The sequence below is a fragment of the Stigmatopora nigra genome, chromosome 6 (assembly GCF_051989575.1).
Source record: "Stigmatopora nigra isolate UIUO_SnigA chromosome 6, RoL_Snig_1.1, whole genome shotgun sequence".
Classification (NCBI taxonomy): Eukaryota; Metazoa; Chordata; class Actinopteri; order Syngnathiformes; family Syngnathidae; genus Stigmatopora; species Stigmatopora nigra.
The window spans coordinates 6776016-6790715 of record NC_135513.1 but is presented as its reverse complement, the minus strand read 5'-3'; the positions used below and the strand labels follow the sequence as shown (position 1 = coordinate 6790715).

The window sequence follows — 14700 nt, the reverse complement described above, 5'->3', positions numbered from 1 at the left end:
ATGAAATAGAAATAAAATGCACAGATTGTAAAACAATCAAATCAGAAAAATGAAGTGTTTGTGGTTAATTATAGACATCTCAAATGCAAAACATTTAAAAATAAAGTTCAGTTACATTCAATCAGTATAATACAATAGATGTGCTTTCAGTGTCGAATTAGTGAGTGCTTTTGAATGTCTTAGTCAGTGTGTACAAGCACTGTTTCTGTTCAAACTGGACATAATGTACAAACCAATCCAATTTCTAGCATTAAAAATGCTTGCGTATATGACAAACCGAATCGTCTGTTATTATAACGTTATTACACAGTATTTGTTAAAATCCTTTTCATCGGCACTATTACACATTTTTTTTAATAGTAGGAGCAATTTGCCTGACGGACATGGAAGTGAGGCGACCGACAGTTTCCGGACATGTGTGTACAAGCGTACCCTTGCTAACGCCAGCTATCTCGTGGTGTCAATTTATCTGCATTATTGACTCGGAGGTAGGTCATAAATTACATTAAAAATTCGTCGAGTCTGATCCCTAAGAGGACAAGATGGCGGAGATTGTCCAGCAGCGAGTCGAGGACAGAATTCCAGAGTTGGAACAACTAGAAAGAATCGGACTCTTCACCCAGAATGAAGTCAAGTAAGAAAACACATCGCCAGAAATACACTCCAATTATTACTACATATACGTAAATAAAAGCTCAGACACATAATGTGTAATGATCTCATTGATGCCAATTAAAGTCCAATCTATACCCGTCCTATACTGCCAGGTCCTTCCACATTATGAATTAAATGCAGAATGTCTCCTTTTTTTTTAAAGCCTAATGGAGATGTAAAGCTCTACTTTGTGTTTTCTAGAACTATCATCAAGAGAGCAACAGCTATGGAATACAAACTGCGCAGGCGGGAAGTCAACAAAGAGAATTTTCTACAATACATCCAGGTTTGGACTGATATAACATCTATTCTATCTTACATTAATGTCATTGAGATTTAACCACTGGTACAACAACCATTTTTTTGTAAAAAAAATTGCAGTTTGAAATCAACATTCTGGAGCTGGTCAAAAAGAGGAGAGCGGTTGGTTCCTACCTTATTATGAGATGATTGTGATTTCATGGTGATGATGTTCTCAAACTGATTCTCTTCATTTTTGTTTTTGTTAGCATATAAACTACCGATTCAAGAAGGATGACATTGAGTTTCCCATTATAAACAGAATCAATCAGACCTTCACAAGGGCCACAGGAAAGTGGAAGGTATTTGCACTCATCCATTAAATTGGCAAGGGAGAAAGTGAAAATGAAATAATTTTCATCAATGTAATGTAAAGTTACATCTTAGGAGAGATATGATTTGTTGTTGTTGCTGTTGAATAAATGGTAGGCCAACTTCATATTAACTTCAATCTATGTATAGTTTTTTTAAATTCCTTACTCCATTACATTAGTCTATTCTGGTTTTTAATTCTCCTTTTGACTAACATTTTTTTAAATGATAGCAGATGAAATTGCCATTTAGTGTAATGCAATATTACTATATACACTTATCTATTACAGTGACGTGGCATTTACTATATATTGTTGAAAAAATCATTATTACATTTATAAATGGCAAAATCATTTCCATGTGACAGTTCTAATTTTAAAAGGCAATACAAAAGATTTAATTCATAAATAATAAAAGCAATTTAATATGCATAACAAATACCTTTTTTCTTGCAGGATGATGTTCAGCTTTGGCTATCACATGTCGCCTTCTGTAAGAAATGGGTATGGACAAATAAATTATTGTTAATTTAATCAGTTTAGGTGTGAATAATTGACAGTCTATTTTTCATAGAGCACGCGGGGGAAGCTCAGCAAGTTGTTCTCGTCCATGCTGGCCATCCATGCCGATAAACCATGTAACCTAAGGCTTCTTCCTTTTTTTTATTGCGACAAATTCCGGCAACGTGAAGAAAAAAAAAAACCTAACACTAATTTGCTTTCTATTTAGCGCTGTGGATCATTGCAGCCAAGTGTGAGCTGGAAGAGATGAATTCTTCCGAAAGTGCTCGTCATTTGTTCCTAAGAGCGCTACGTTTCCATCCAGGCAACAAAAAGCTCTACCAGGAGGTAAGGGAAAAAGAATAGTATAGGTGCCATTTTGCCTCTTCCAAAAGAATCCAAGTTTATTCCATTGTGTCTGGCAGTATTTCCGGATGGAGCTGTTGCACTGCGAGAAGCTGAGGAAGGAAAAGGTGCTACTGAAACAAGCTAAGATGGACATTGTGAGTTGGTCACTATCCTGAATGAATGACCTTGGGAAATGATTCAAAGTAGATTTTAAAAAAGTATTAGAAAAATAAATAATGTGTATAGTGGACTTCTGCACGGTTGTTGTCGCAAGGCCCGGCAGACAAAGCTACTTGAAGCTTTAATTACTTCTATTTTTAAATTTAAAAAAAATAGTGATTTACTGCTGACTTGAAGCCATTGTTTCCCTTAAATTATGCATTTAATTTCAGAAAAACATATTTGCAGGTAAGATGTTATTTTTTAATGTTTGGATAACTAACTAATCCATTTGGAGAAATGCTAATATACTTTAATCGATGCTGAATTGGACGAATGATTAAAAATATCAAAAATGTGTATTGTTGAATAGGGTGAATACAAGTTTTCGCCAGATATTCTTGGTGGGAAACTAGCCATGGTTGTGTACAAAGATGCTACAGCCAAAATTAAAGGTAGGCCATGCTTTTAAATTCAGACATTGTCGCATTAGAATTTGTAAAAACATATGTTTAACACTCCCATTTTGTTTTTTTCTACAGAGGCAGAGTTTGTCATCTCACTGCTGAACATCACTTCAATTTTCGACTTCACCCAAGATTTGCAAAAGTTCATCCTGAAAGAGTGACTATTAAACCCAATCAGTCTCAAACAATGCTAATGATGCTCACTTTGCTGACTTTGATGTCCCATTGTCTTCAAGCCTGCAAACCAACTTTCTAAAGGACAGCGTGACATGGGACTTCTTGGCCAAGAAAGAACTGGAGGCTACGGAAGTGGAAAAGGGACTCCGGACTGCAAAGGATCGCGCTTTGGAGGTTATCCAAAAAGAGATGAAATGCTGTCAGATCTATGAAAAAGGACTTGAGAACATTAACAGTGGTAAGACTCCTCCTACATTATCAAAAAGACATTCTTTAACCGTTGAAAGGGCTCTCATTCAACTCATTAACTGCCATTGACGTGCTAGCTAACCGTCTAATCCGTTTTGACTGGGAGAAGCCAGCAAGGATTGTTCGCGATGGATTGGAAATCATGGACAATGCGTTAAATATCATGAAGAAAAATAAATGGTCTTATTGGGGGCATAAGCAGGGGTACTGTTTTTAAATCATCTAAGTTTTAGTTTTTTTGCTTTCAATAACAATTTTTAAAGGTATAATTATTCGTTGCAAAAAAGGATTAATTAGGAAATACTGTAGTTTCCAAACATACAGACACAATTGGTCCTTGGTCATACTTTCCTAAAGGAGGAAAAGGTCACACATTTAGTTTATAAAATGGACAATAGGAAATAATAATTTTTGGAAATACTTACTTTGTGTGATATTTTCATTTATTTGTTTAGAAAATACTGGGACTGTTGCTGAAACACAGGAATTTCGATTAGACTGTTTTTAATGAAAATATGGAATTGACCAACACACGTGTTGTGATGTTGTCTTACCGCCTGCAGAACACATGTGGAATTGCTATGTCACCTTCTGTATGGGGAGGGTGAAAAGGAAGACAAACATCCAAGACCTGAAGAACAAGGTAATCAAAAATCAACAATAAAGTGCTTGTTTTGTGACAAAGCCTGTATAGGAATGCTTCTTAGTGCCCTCTAATGTCATCCATCTTTCACTCCAAGTGAGCGAAATAAAAATGGATAAAATGACTTTTGTGTCACAGAGAATAGAAATACTGCTGGGAGTTCTGCAGCGTGCCCACGACTCTTCATTCCTAAAAGAGGATTATTATCAGAAATGGGTAATACATTAAAGGAATCACATTTGAGTGATTCACCTTCTGCTTCTTTATCTGTCGTACTCAACTATTCTTCTCCGGCAGGCGCAAATCCTTCACTCGTCAGGGGACGTGGAAGGTGCCGCCATTAAAGCAATGGCGGTCACGCAGCGCTACAGCCAATCGGTGTCGGCATGGACCATGGCCTTGCAGATGCTGATACAGTTGGAGAAAGTTGACAACGGACAGCTGTTCCAGGATGCACTAGCGCACATCGATCCCAAGGTAGTACTTTGTGTATTTTTTATTTTATTTTTTTCTATAGTTTTATACTGTATGGTGACCATGTGCTTTAGTAAAAAGTCTAATGAAACAGTTTTTGCTTTGTGTAAAACAAATAATATGCAGTAGATGTGAGTTAACAGTAAAAGGGAATTTTGCTAAGAAGTTTATTGTCGAAACAGGCTTCCTACGCAATCACGACTCAAAACCTGTCAAAAACAACACGTTTTGGGTGGAAATAAAAAATAAGTTGCTACACTTCTACTCCCGTCAAATAGTTGGCAGCACGCAGCCGTTCAATCTGTTGAAATAACTTCACAAAAGAATGTGCTGACCAATGTGTGTCCCTTAAAGAATCTAATGCCAAATCAGTACAATTTAAAACAGGGTTGCGCAAATGATTTTGCTCCAACATCTACTTTTCAATGAGCCAACCTCGTGTCTACACTTAAAATAGTTCTAATGAAGGCCATAGGTTGTTCAAACATAAAACAAAAACATGATTACGTTAGAGCTGAATGATGTTTCCCCCAAAAATGGACAAATGCACTTTTATCTCCATTCTGATTAGTTTTTCCCCAAAGTGATATACAAAAATTAAAATAATAGACTTAAAACGTGGGATCAAATCAAATTGTGCCCTGTGAATCGTATTGCTAGGTAATACACACAATAAGCGGAATTTTGGCAGAAAGTAAGCAAATACCTTTCCATTTCACTGTCAAACTTGATTTTGGAAGTGTGGGATTGAAGTACTGGAATGAGAATTGTGCCCAAATTTCTGGAAATTCTTTGCTTCAAACAAAAACTGTTTAGAATTTGCAAGTTAATTGCTTCTGTCGTCACTCTTATGGCTGACTTTTGCACATCTGGTGTGGACTTCACACTCCCCAGATTGTATGCAATTTGCTGGGATAGACTCCAGCTCCCTCATGACCCTGATCGTGATTGGCTATATTAAAAATGAATGGAATCATCATTATAAATAAATGTCTGCTCTTGTGCCACTAGGAGAGCTTACCAGTTTGGCAGCTGCAGGTCCAGTGGAGTGTAGCCAACCAGAACCCAGAGGAGACGGAGGCCATTTTCAAGGTTAGAATCAAATCCACCATTCAGGACGTGGCCATCCACACTGAACAGCCCATTAGTATCCGCGCAATGTTGAGGCCTGATATTACTTGTGCCGGACACTTTGTTCTTTTCCCCTTGTTCTCAGAGAGGTGTGCTTTCCTTGGTGTCTTCTGTTGCCATGGAGATGAAAGACAGCTACGTTGCTTGGTCTTACGCTACTGGAGGCTACAAGAAAATGAGAAAGACTTTCACGAGGTAAGTCAATTGATCTTTAAGGTCATGTAAATGAGAGACTGAGGATGGAGAAAATAACCCATGTTTTAGTTTACAGGAAAACAGACCATTGTCTAAACATTTCTTCACCAATATGATAAAGATTGAGAAAGAACAAGTAAGTGCAAAAAATGGTTTCTTAATTCATCTATATCGGTGGCATTTTTCATCCCTCTGCTGTGAAACTGAACTAGTTTGTTGCTAAATAGGTGTTGTGAAAATTGATTTAGGGTGTATTGATGTCTAAACTTTTGCAAATAACTACAACTTGGTCATTGATTGTAGGACTGAACGAAATTGGCAAAAAATGACATTTTAATTTTTTGGGCTGTTTGTGGTATATGTTAAAAATTGCAGATTTTTCGGGCTTAATATATTCTATTAAACTAATACAAGGGGGAGGCTCGGACAGGCCCCCATCAACACAAAGGCATGCATAATTAAATGATATTTGCTACACCAAGATCAATCTATCACTTAATGTGCAGCTGTCACCACTCATTTATGTCACGCAAGGGAGCCTTAAGAAGTTGCTCATTAAAGCTCAGTAAATGAGCAGATATGTCCTGTGAACAGTGACCTCTAATGATAAAAAAAATTGTATGTCCTGTTAACAGTGACATCTAATAATAAAAATATTGCACATCCTGCAAACAGTGACCTAATAATAAGAATATTGCACATCCTGCGATGTAACGGTTCAAACGAGACATTGTTCAGGTCAAATGGTTTGTGCCAAATGTTAATATTGTGGCCTACGTGATCCCAATTGTGGATGCCAGATCTTTATGGGGTTGTTAAAAAGAAAAAGAAAAGTCACTCCTAAGATTTAATTGATGTTATTTATGCAGGTGTGCCCAAAGATAAACAACTTGAGGAACCTATATGAGAGGGTCCTAGAAGAGTTTGGGGTGTCCGATGAAGGTAAGATGAATATTCCAAAGCAGTGCTGTCAACCCGAATATATTTCATTTTCAATTTACAGTTCCTCTGAAACTTTTTTTCTCATTTTGACCTATGTTTTACTCAAGATCTGTGGCTGGAATACATCCAGGAAGAAATGGGGCCTCTTGGCCAGCCGCAAAACTGCGGCAAGATTCATTGGAGAGCCATGAAGTTTTTGGAGGGAGAAAGCGTGGAGAGGTTCATCTCCAAATACACACTAATGCAGACTGGACACCTCTGAGCCTGACTCGAAACAGTGCTGGGTTGAGGCAATGTTCATTCATCAGCAAGAGTTTGTCAGCCTGATAGATCACATGGAGATGTTGGCTGGGTGTCACAGCCGTCCGTCCCTTGGGCGCATGGACTGTCTGAGCGGGTTGGTTTTAAAAAGTCTGTGCTCTATGTTCCAAATACTTTCCATTGATGTCAAGAGACATGTTAAGAAAAGTGATGCTAAATATTTCCAGTGGCAGTTACTTTCCATATTGTAATATTTAAAATTGAGGCCAGTGGACGTTCTCATTATGACACACTAGGACAGTGTTCAAATAAAACTATCCAATTTGTCTTGAGTAGCATCTTTTAATTCCATCCTGTGTTCTTTAATCTATAGAGCTTTTTTGCATTCTATTTTTCATACTAACTGTAAACCCTCACTGAAAACTAATGGCTCCTGATGAAAAAAAGTCCACAATATTTTGATCAATTTTCAAGCCATTTGGAGCATTGTCAAGTTTTTACTTTGATTATTCATTAAATGGCTAATATTTTAATAGCCAAAACAAAATATGGATATGCATTGGTAATGTTTGAACAATGGCAATAACTTAAGGAAAAAAATTGATGACAGATGCCATCTACAATGAGTGCAACATTGTAATTAAAAGTAGTGTAATTGTAACATGGTTTTGGAGTTATGTTATATTGGTTTGAAATTCTTTAAATCTGCTACAAATTTACATTATCTAAAACAAAATGAATAGTAAGATTCTTTAAAGGTGGATAAAAAGGCAACATTGAATTAAAAAAGTATCCCTTTTGAAATGATACCTTGATATTAGGTACACCTGCACTATAAACAGTATTTGAAATGTAAAACAAGGTAAAGAATAAACATTACCTCAATTACACTAACTTTATGTGATAAGTCAATGTATAAAGTTCTAATTATCTATTAAGTAAAATTCCATGAAGAGAAATGTTGTCGATGTATTTAATCTAGAAAATTGCGTGACTAATATTACGATAGACACCAAACAGATTATAAATAAAGAATAATATTTCACCTCTCAAAGCTTTTTCATGAAGATGAAAGTGAAGAGTGCCAAGATGGCTGCTGAGAGCAGTACAATGACACACTGATGAACAGTGGTGACCTTCTCCAGGGCATATATGCGCTCTTCCATGGCACTGGTGTGGATGTAGTCATAGATGGATGCCCCGATGCTCCACATTGCCCACAGGGCGTCCACCACTGCCTTCATAGTGTGGGAGACCATCGAGAAGATTGCCTGCTCCCAGGCACTGGAACCATGCACCACTCACTGGGCCATCGCCCCTGTGATGGACACAAGACGGGAAAAGTTATGAAATACATGCAAAAGTGCATTAAATACTAGTAAAAGTGAAATAATAATGGAGTTTGTGTTTTCCAGGTTCTTTGGTTTCATCATATTTATAATGTAATATATAAATATATATAACTAATAATATATTATATATTAAGTATATATATTATATAAGTATACGTTAGTTTTATTACTAAAAGATAAAACGTAAACAAATGAAATAAAAAAGAAATGCAGGTCACCTGCTTAGTACAAAATATTTCAAAAATATCAACTGATCAAACATAAAAAGTACTGAAAACTATTCCTTGGAAAAAGTACCATAAAGTAGTTAATTCCGGGAAAATCTTTTGATGCCAAACAAACAACCCTTTATGTTTTTATCCAAGTCTCTTTGTGACTCCAGTTGACGCGTGTTAGTATTTGATTTTGTGCAAGTGACTTCCGTATTGAACTCTTAAAGTTTATTTCAGCCAAACAAGCCCCTGCCGCTGGATTGTCACGTGTTTGCATAAATAAAAAGACCCCAACTCACCAACACGCGGCAAATGTAAACAGCGTGATCAATACGTTGAAGATGATTCGTCCAAATGGTTTCAGAACAAAAGAGTAATGTTACTTTATCCATGCATTATAAGCCGGTTGTTTGTTTGTTTGTTTGCTCTTTGACACTTGTGACAGGCAGCTACGATTGGTGACAAGTTTCCTTTAAGCGAGCTTGCCTTTTCTGGTCACAAGTTTTATGATAAAATAAAAGTTATTTTTTAATTTTTTAGTTGGGCATCATCGAAAAGTGACAGAATGTATGAGATGACTTTTAAATTTAGGAGGACAAAGTAAAAACATAGCCTCATAGGCATAATCATAATACACACTATATCAGAGATCAAATAAAACAAATTATTAATACACAAAAGGGTAATTATTTAGTGTTTTCCTCTTCTCAGAAAAACAGATTCACTTTACTTCTAAAGGGAAAAAAAGCTGATTCTTTTCCAACCACTTTTTGATCATGACCTATATATTATTTTAAACATCTAACATTTAGAAAACCTCAAGAATTGTTCTCGTCCTCCTCGTGTCAATGTAAACAAACATACCACACTACTCTTTCCCCTTTTCAATCAATAAAGAAAATATAAAAGGCCCTTTATAATCTTTTCCCAATGTATTTTCCAAAGAATACAAGAAATTATTTCATATTAAGAGGGGAAAATAGAGGATTTGGACCAAAAAAAGTCAATTAATAATCTATTAACTCTCAGAAAAGTTGTCAATTTGTGCATCGATTAAACATCGCAGTTTAGATGTGCAACATGTAACCGACTACTCCTTGGTCTAGCCTGCTTGGCATCCCTGTAATAACCCAAATTGGCCACCTGGCGGCGCTTTACCACGCCAAGCCACCGTTCAGGGGAGGGGAGGAAGGTGAGAAGAACCCGGCCGAGATGAAACCTTCCCAATCGCGTTGACACTCGCAAGGAGGTGAAAGGAACACCTTGGCGTGATCCGTTTAGCAGCACAGTGCGTGGACCATTCCTCTTCTTTTTGCTTAATTGGGAATTGCTCCGACCACCCCGCCCCCCTCCCCTCGCAATTGGAGAGGTGCTGAAAATAACCAGGTTCCCACTCAGTTTCCCTCTTCTTGGGGAGGGCCCAGCAGCTCCTCCTTTTCCAGCTGTTTGGGAAGATCCCGTTCACTCATCGTCTTCACGCCACGCCGGGAGGAGGGGCTTCCTTCATCTTCTGCCTTCCGCCGACTGGGCTCACCCATTACACGGCTTTGCTTTGGCTGGGGTGTGCACCCACCCTGGGTGGGGGGCTTCTCTCTATCTAGAGGACACTGTTGCGTGTGTCCGAGGAGGCGATCATGCGCAAGGAGGGGTGGTTGTGCTGGGGGGGGGGGGGGGGGGGGGGGGGGGAGTGTGTGGTTGCACAAGAAGCTTTGCCCACCCACCCTTCTTAAAGGATAATGTGGACGAACGGGGAAGTTTGGAGTCCAGACCACCAGACAGACAAGACAGTTGGTGGCTGCCCCCCCCCACATCCTCACCGCCCCTGCTGCCTCCACGAGGCTACTGTGGATGCTTCTGCGTGGAGGTGACAACAACCCACAGACAGACCAGACAGCCAGGCAGCATCATCTAGACTTGGTAGGTATCAATATGAACAGACCTAGCTATGGTTCCAGGTCTTAAAATAAGTCATTGGCCAATTTGGGAGTGTTATGTAAAATGCTACTCGACTATTAACCCAGCATGCATACATTTTCTTCCTTTTTTTTTTCTAACCCGTCACTGTTTTTGGTGATTAAAAAAAAATAATCCAAAACTTTCAAGTTGTCTCTTAAAGTGTTTTACATTTTGGGTCATGTAGGCCACAATATCAACATATGTGTGCACTCATCTTATGACGAAGATGTGGATGCCAGGTCTGAATTATAATGATCTATTTTTATGATTAATATGGACTTTTAATTACATATTTGATTAATAAATGGAATTATACATTAAAATGAACATTAAAACAAAATCAAAAGAAATACACTAAGTTTATAGGCCCTAATAACTCCAATGTGATTAATAGTTTTGTTTTTCACAAGTCCCTTTTTGTTTTGAATTAAAGTTGAAAAATTAATAAAAATTTAAAAAATATTTTCTATTTATTTAAGGTTTTCTAAAAGATCAATTATTTGGAAATACATTACCAGAGTATTCAGTCCCCCCTTTTTTTCTAATAAGATACATATTTAAAAAAGCAACTTTTTGGGAAAAAAAACAACACACTGGCTGCCATTGACAATGACAAATTTAAACATTAACATTTAAACTGTGAATGTCTGTAAATGCTCTTGTTTCGCCTCTCCTAGTCAAGTAGATTGGATGTCTCATGGCAGCCAATGAATGAAATAGGTTAAGGGTTAAATATGCATTTTGCACCATACCATGTTGATGCAGTTACGTTTTAGTCCCCAAGTGAATATGTTTTTGGAAAACCCCGCTGTTAAATAATCGGCAGCATTGAATCCGCAGTTGCAAGTTCAAGAATGAGATGACATGTCCTTTGCTAGAGTGACGAGGATTGTTTGTGTGTTAGAAGCTGGGTCTTTGCGGGCAAGGTGAGTCCTTCATCTATTCAACTGGCCTACAAAGTCCCAGTTTTTGGCTCACATAAGCAGCAGGTTAAAGGCCGCCAACATTATATTCCATTTGGAATAGTGAAGATAGTTTTTCATTTCAGAAAGATGAAGTAATCCTCTTTATCCCCATGAAAGCACATGCCTCAATATAATTGTGTTTGATTCCTATTTGACCAATTTTCCAGATAAAACACTTAAAATACAGATATAAAGAAGCCTTTCATAGTCTATCGATGTCATTGTAATCCCGTGATAATATGGGATTCATCCCCAATAGAGGGCTCATCAATTGACTCTAGATAAAAACAAAGTTTCCACAACATTTAAGTTATCTCAAATTAATCTTGCACACTTAAGTGGGCATTCGTTTAACAGTATTAATGTAATGTACACACACGTCTGAATACTTTTTCTTTGGGAAATTTGTTAAAAGAGTGTTAATAAAGCCCAAATCTAGCAAAGCTCTGTTACATTGAACAGGTGGAGAAGAAGTTAGGGAGGCCTGCGTCTATATCTGTCGTGACCCTGGCATGGTGTACATACTCTCCTAATGAATTTAGCATCCTGACACTAGATGCTTTATGCAATTAATATAGAAGCCACAAGGGTCACGGTGGCACCTTTATGCTGCAAGTGGCAAGTAGGTAAGGCATCTGCTCAAGCCTTGTATTGTTATTAAAAATAGGCAAATATGGGATTATTTAAAGGGTTTATATTGTTAAAATAAATCAGTATAATCTTGTTGTCATTTATAAATCAAGAATAATACTTAAATACTTGAAAGCTCCGAGCGAATTAAGAAAAGGAAGGATGATAATTATAATCAAATACGGTAGTTATAATATAAAATGGATGCATGAGAATTAAAAAAAAAAAGTAAAATGCGGGGTTAACCATTTTGCCATGGACGATGATTAACATTAATAAAATATGCATCATAAATATGCACATAGTTAGATTGGATAGATTGATGCTAGTCATATGACGTCTTTTACCAAACAGAGAAATAAAAATGATTATCAAATAGTTAAAATATAATGTTTCTTACATTGGTATAACAAAAGATTTAATATAATGGTAATATTTATTTATATTCTTTGTAGGATGTGGAAATAATAAAAAAAAGTCACATAATAGACTCGTATAATCATTCCGGGAGGTTCAACCTATTTAAATGATTGCCCTATAAAGGTTTAATATAGTTTTAGAAAAGAATTAAAGATCTGTCATCACTCTTTAGAGCACAGAGGGAAGCCTATTTGATTTTCAAAATGGATATCACGTGCCTCCATTTAGCCTTTTAAAACCTTGTGACTGTGATGATAACAATCAAGAGCTTTTCTACTTATGATTAATATTCATATTTTGGAACTTTCCAAAGATATTACATGAGTAGGCCTTTCTGCAGATAAAATCTAAATCAGCTCAATATATTATCAATGATTACCTTTAAAAGTGGTGGGTACATAATTTTTTTTATAGTCTTTTAAATTTTTTTTAAATCAACCTCTAATTGCAATTTGACTGCCTTGGAACTGAATATTGCCATTAATGAGCCCCCAAATATCAGTTTTGATGACAAATGAGAGTACCTAGTGGACCTAAACGTTGTCCTTATAAGCTGCAGTAGAGTGGGGTAGGGCGCATGCTAAAGGAATGAGCGCCTGGTCTGAATAAGCACCGGGACCACAGAGTAGCTGATTAATACCATAAAGATATGATATTAAACAGTGTCAGCTGCTACCGCTCGCCCTCGGCCCTTAACAATAAGAGCCGCCTCGTCAATGGCTGCTTACGACTTGATTTTTTTCCCTGCCCTGTCTCATATTCTCATTCAAACACTCACTATCTGTTTGCAGGCTTATAGACTCACTTTAAAAATATCCCTCCCACCCCAGGTTGTATTCTGCCTCAGGTTCTAACTGCTTCGCTCCGTTGGTCCAATGGATCGTAAACAACAACCCCGTCCCATTTGCGCTCTGGAGGATTTGTTTAACTTTTGCTGGAAATGAACTCAGTCATCCCAACCTTTAAAAATCCAAGACACCAATAAACCCCTGCCAGATATATGCCTATTTGGTTAAAAAGTCCTAAGCGAGCTTGGTGTGAGCCAATGAAGAAGGTCAGCATGTCACACTTACGCATATAGTAGCGCCAAAGAATCTGGGGAAAATCCTAGTGCGATGTAAAACGTCTGGAAGGAGACAGAAAAGATGTTACGTTAGGGAGGGAGGGAGAGAAAAGGCAGCAAGAAAAGTGAGGGACTTTTAGGGGCAGCTGTGTTTTATTAACCCAGTCATAATGCCCCTAAAAATCCTTATTGCTCTTGCAATGCTCCACAAAACTGCGTCAAGACTTCAACAACCTGTGACGATGCTTCCCCGAGGCAGTTTTTCCTCATTTTAACTATGCCAATATTGTTTGCTGACGCTTGATTAGTGAGCTGAAAATGTTAACGTTTCTACTGGGGAGTCACGCGTGCATGTGAAAAGCATCTCACTCTCTAACAATTGCAATGTTTACAGTGTCGCTTATCGCAAGGCATACTCAAAGCATTCCCAGTGTTTGTCAATGTGTGGGTCCGGAAAAGAGTGATAGGCAGGTGGAGTAAAAATGAGTGCTTGGTATGAACCGGTTACAAAAGGAGGAGGCCAAGGGGAGGGTTAGGAGTCATAAACAGGAGACATCTTGACAGGCAGCAGACGAGTGTGCTGGCAGAGACAGGAGGAGCAGCTGTATATCGACTGAAAATTGAAAGACAAAATGTACGACAGACACAGTTTTATTTTACAAATGTTTCCCAAATTGGTCAAATTGACTCCTTATTTATTAGGTATAAAGTTAAAGTGTACTTTTTTACAGAATGATTTGTCTACGTGTGCAATGTTTTGTCTATATGCTTGAACCTCAATCGGGTTAGTGGACATTGCCTGTCACCCAGAGTCAGTTGGGATAAGCTTGGTTCGAGAATGAGGTGAAGCATTCATTCATTTTCTGAATTGATTTATCCTCACTAGGTTGACAAATACTGGTTATTCATTTTAATTACTGCATGTTTTTAAATAAATAGCCTTTACGTTTATTTCAATAGGGGATGAATTTATGGTACTATTAGTGACTCCAGTGGTCACCATTTAATTCATATCCTGAGGCAGCACATCATCTTCCCGACACAAATTGGGATGACAAAAGCCTGTCGACTTAATAATATACCCAAATTTAGCATATCTGTGTCACAACTGCATCCTGTACTAAAATGAAAAGTTGCTGTAAATGGGATGGCACTGGTCAAATACTAATTTGAAACACTGAAGGAAATGTACGAAAAATAGAACGTTATCCGTGTTTTGCTGTTCAATGGGTGAAGTTCAACTAAAGCTTACTTTTGTACAAGGCCATCAAACTCCGCACCAAATGGTTG

At 37.5% G+C, this 14700-nt stretch overlaps 1 protein-coding gene and 1 long non-coding RNA gene across 2 annotated transcripts; one reads left to right on the top strand and one right to left on the bottom strand.

The window, feature by feature from the left end:
- The first annotated feature begins 372 nt into the window (after positions 1-372).
- On the top strand, positions 373-7144 carry utp6 (UTP6 small subunit processome component). Its single transcript, XM_077719551.1, has 19 exons — positions 373-634; positions 856-940; positions 1036-1077; positions 1164-1256; positions 1722-1769; positions 1840-1903; positions 1996-2114; positions 2192-2269; positions 2647-2728; positions 2816-2897; positions 2977-3155; positions 3730-3809; positions 3948-4025; positions 4107-4286; positions 5295-5375; positions 5500-5609; positions 5679-5745; positions 6479-6551; positions 6659-7144. The coding sequence occupies exons 1-19, from the start codon at positions 543-545 to the stop codon at positions 6811-6813; spliced, it is 1788 nt and encodes a 595-aa protein (XP_077575677.1). The 5' UTR covers positions 373-542; the 3' UTR covers positions 6814-7144.
- On the bottom strand, positions 4581-13475 carry LOC144198503 (uncharacterized). The gene is made up of 3 exons (XR_013326728.1): positions 13421-13475; positions 7859-8130; positions 4581-5579 (listed from the first exon to the last, which is right to left on the bottom strand). It is a non-coding gene; the product is annotated as an uncharacterized LOC144198503 (long non-coding RNA).
- Positions 13476-14700: the final 1225 nt, after the last annotated feature.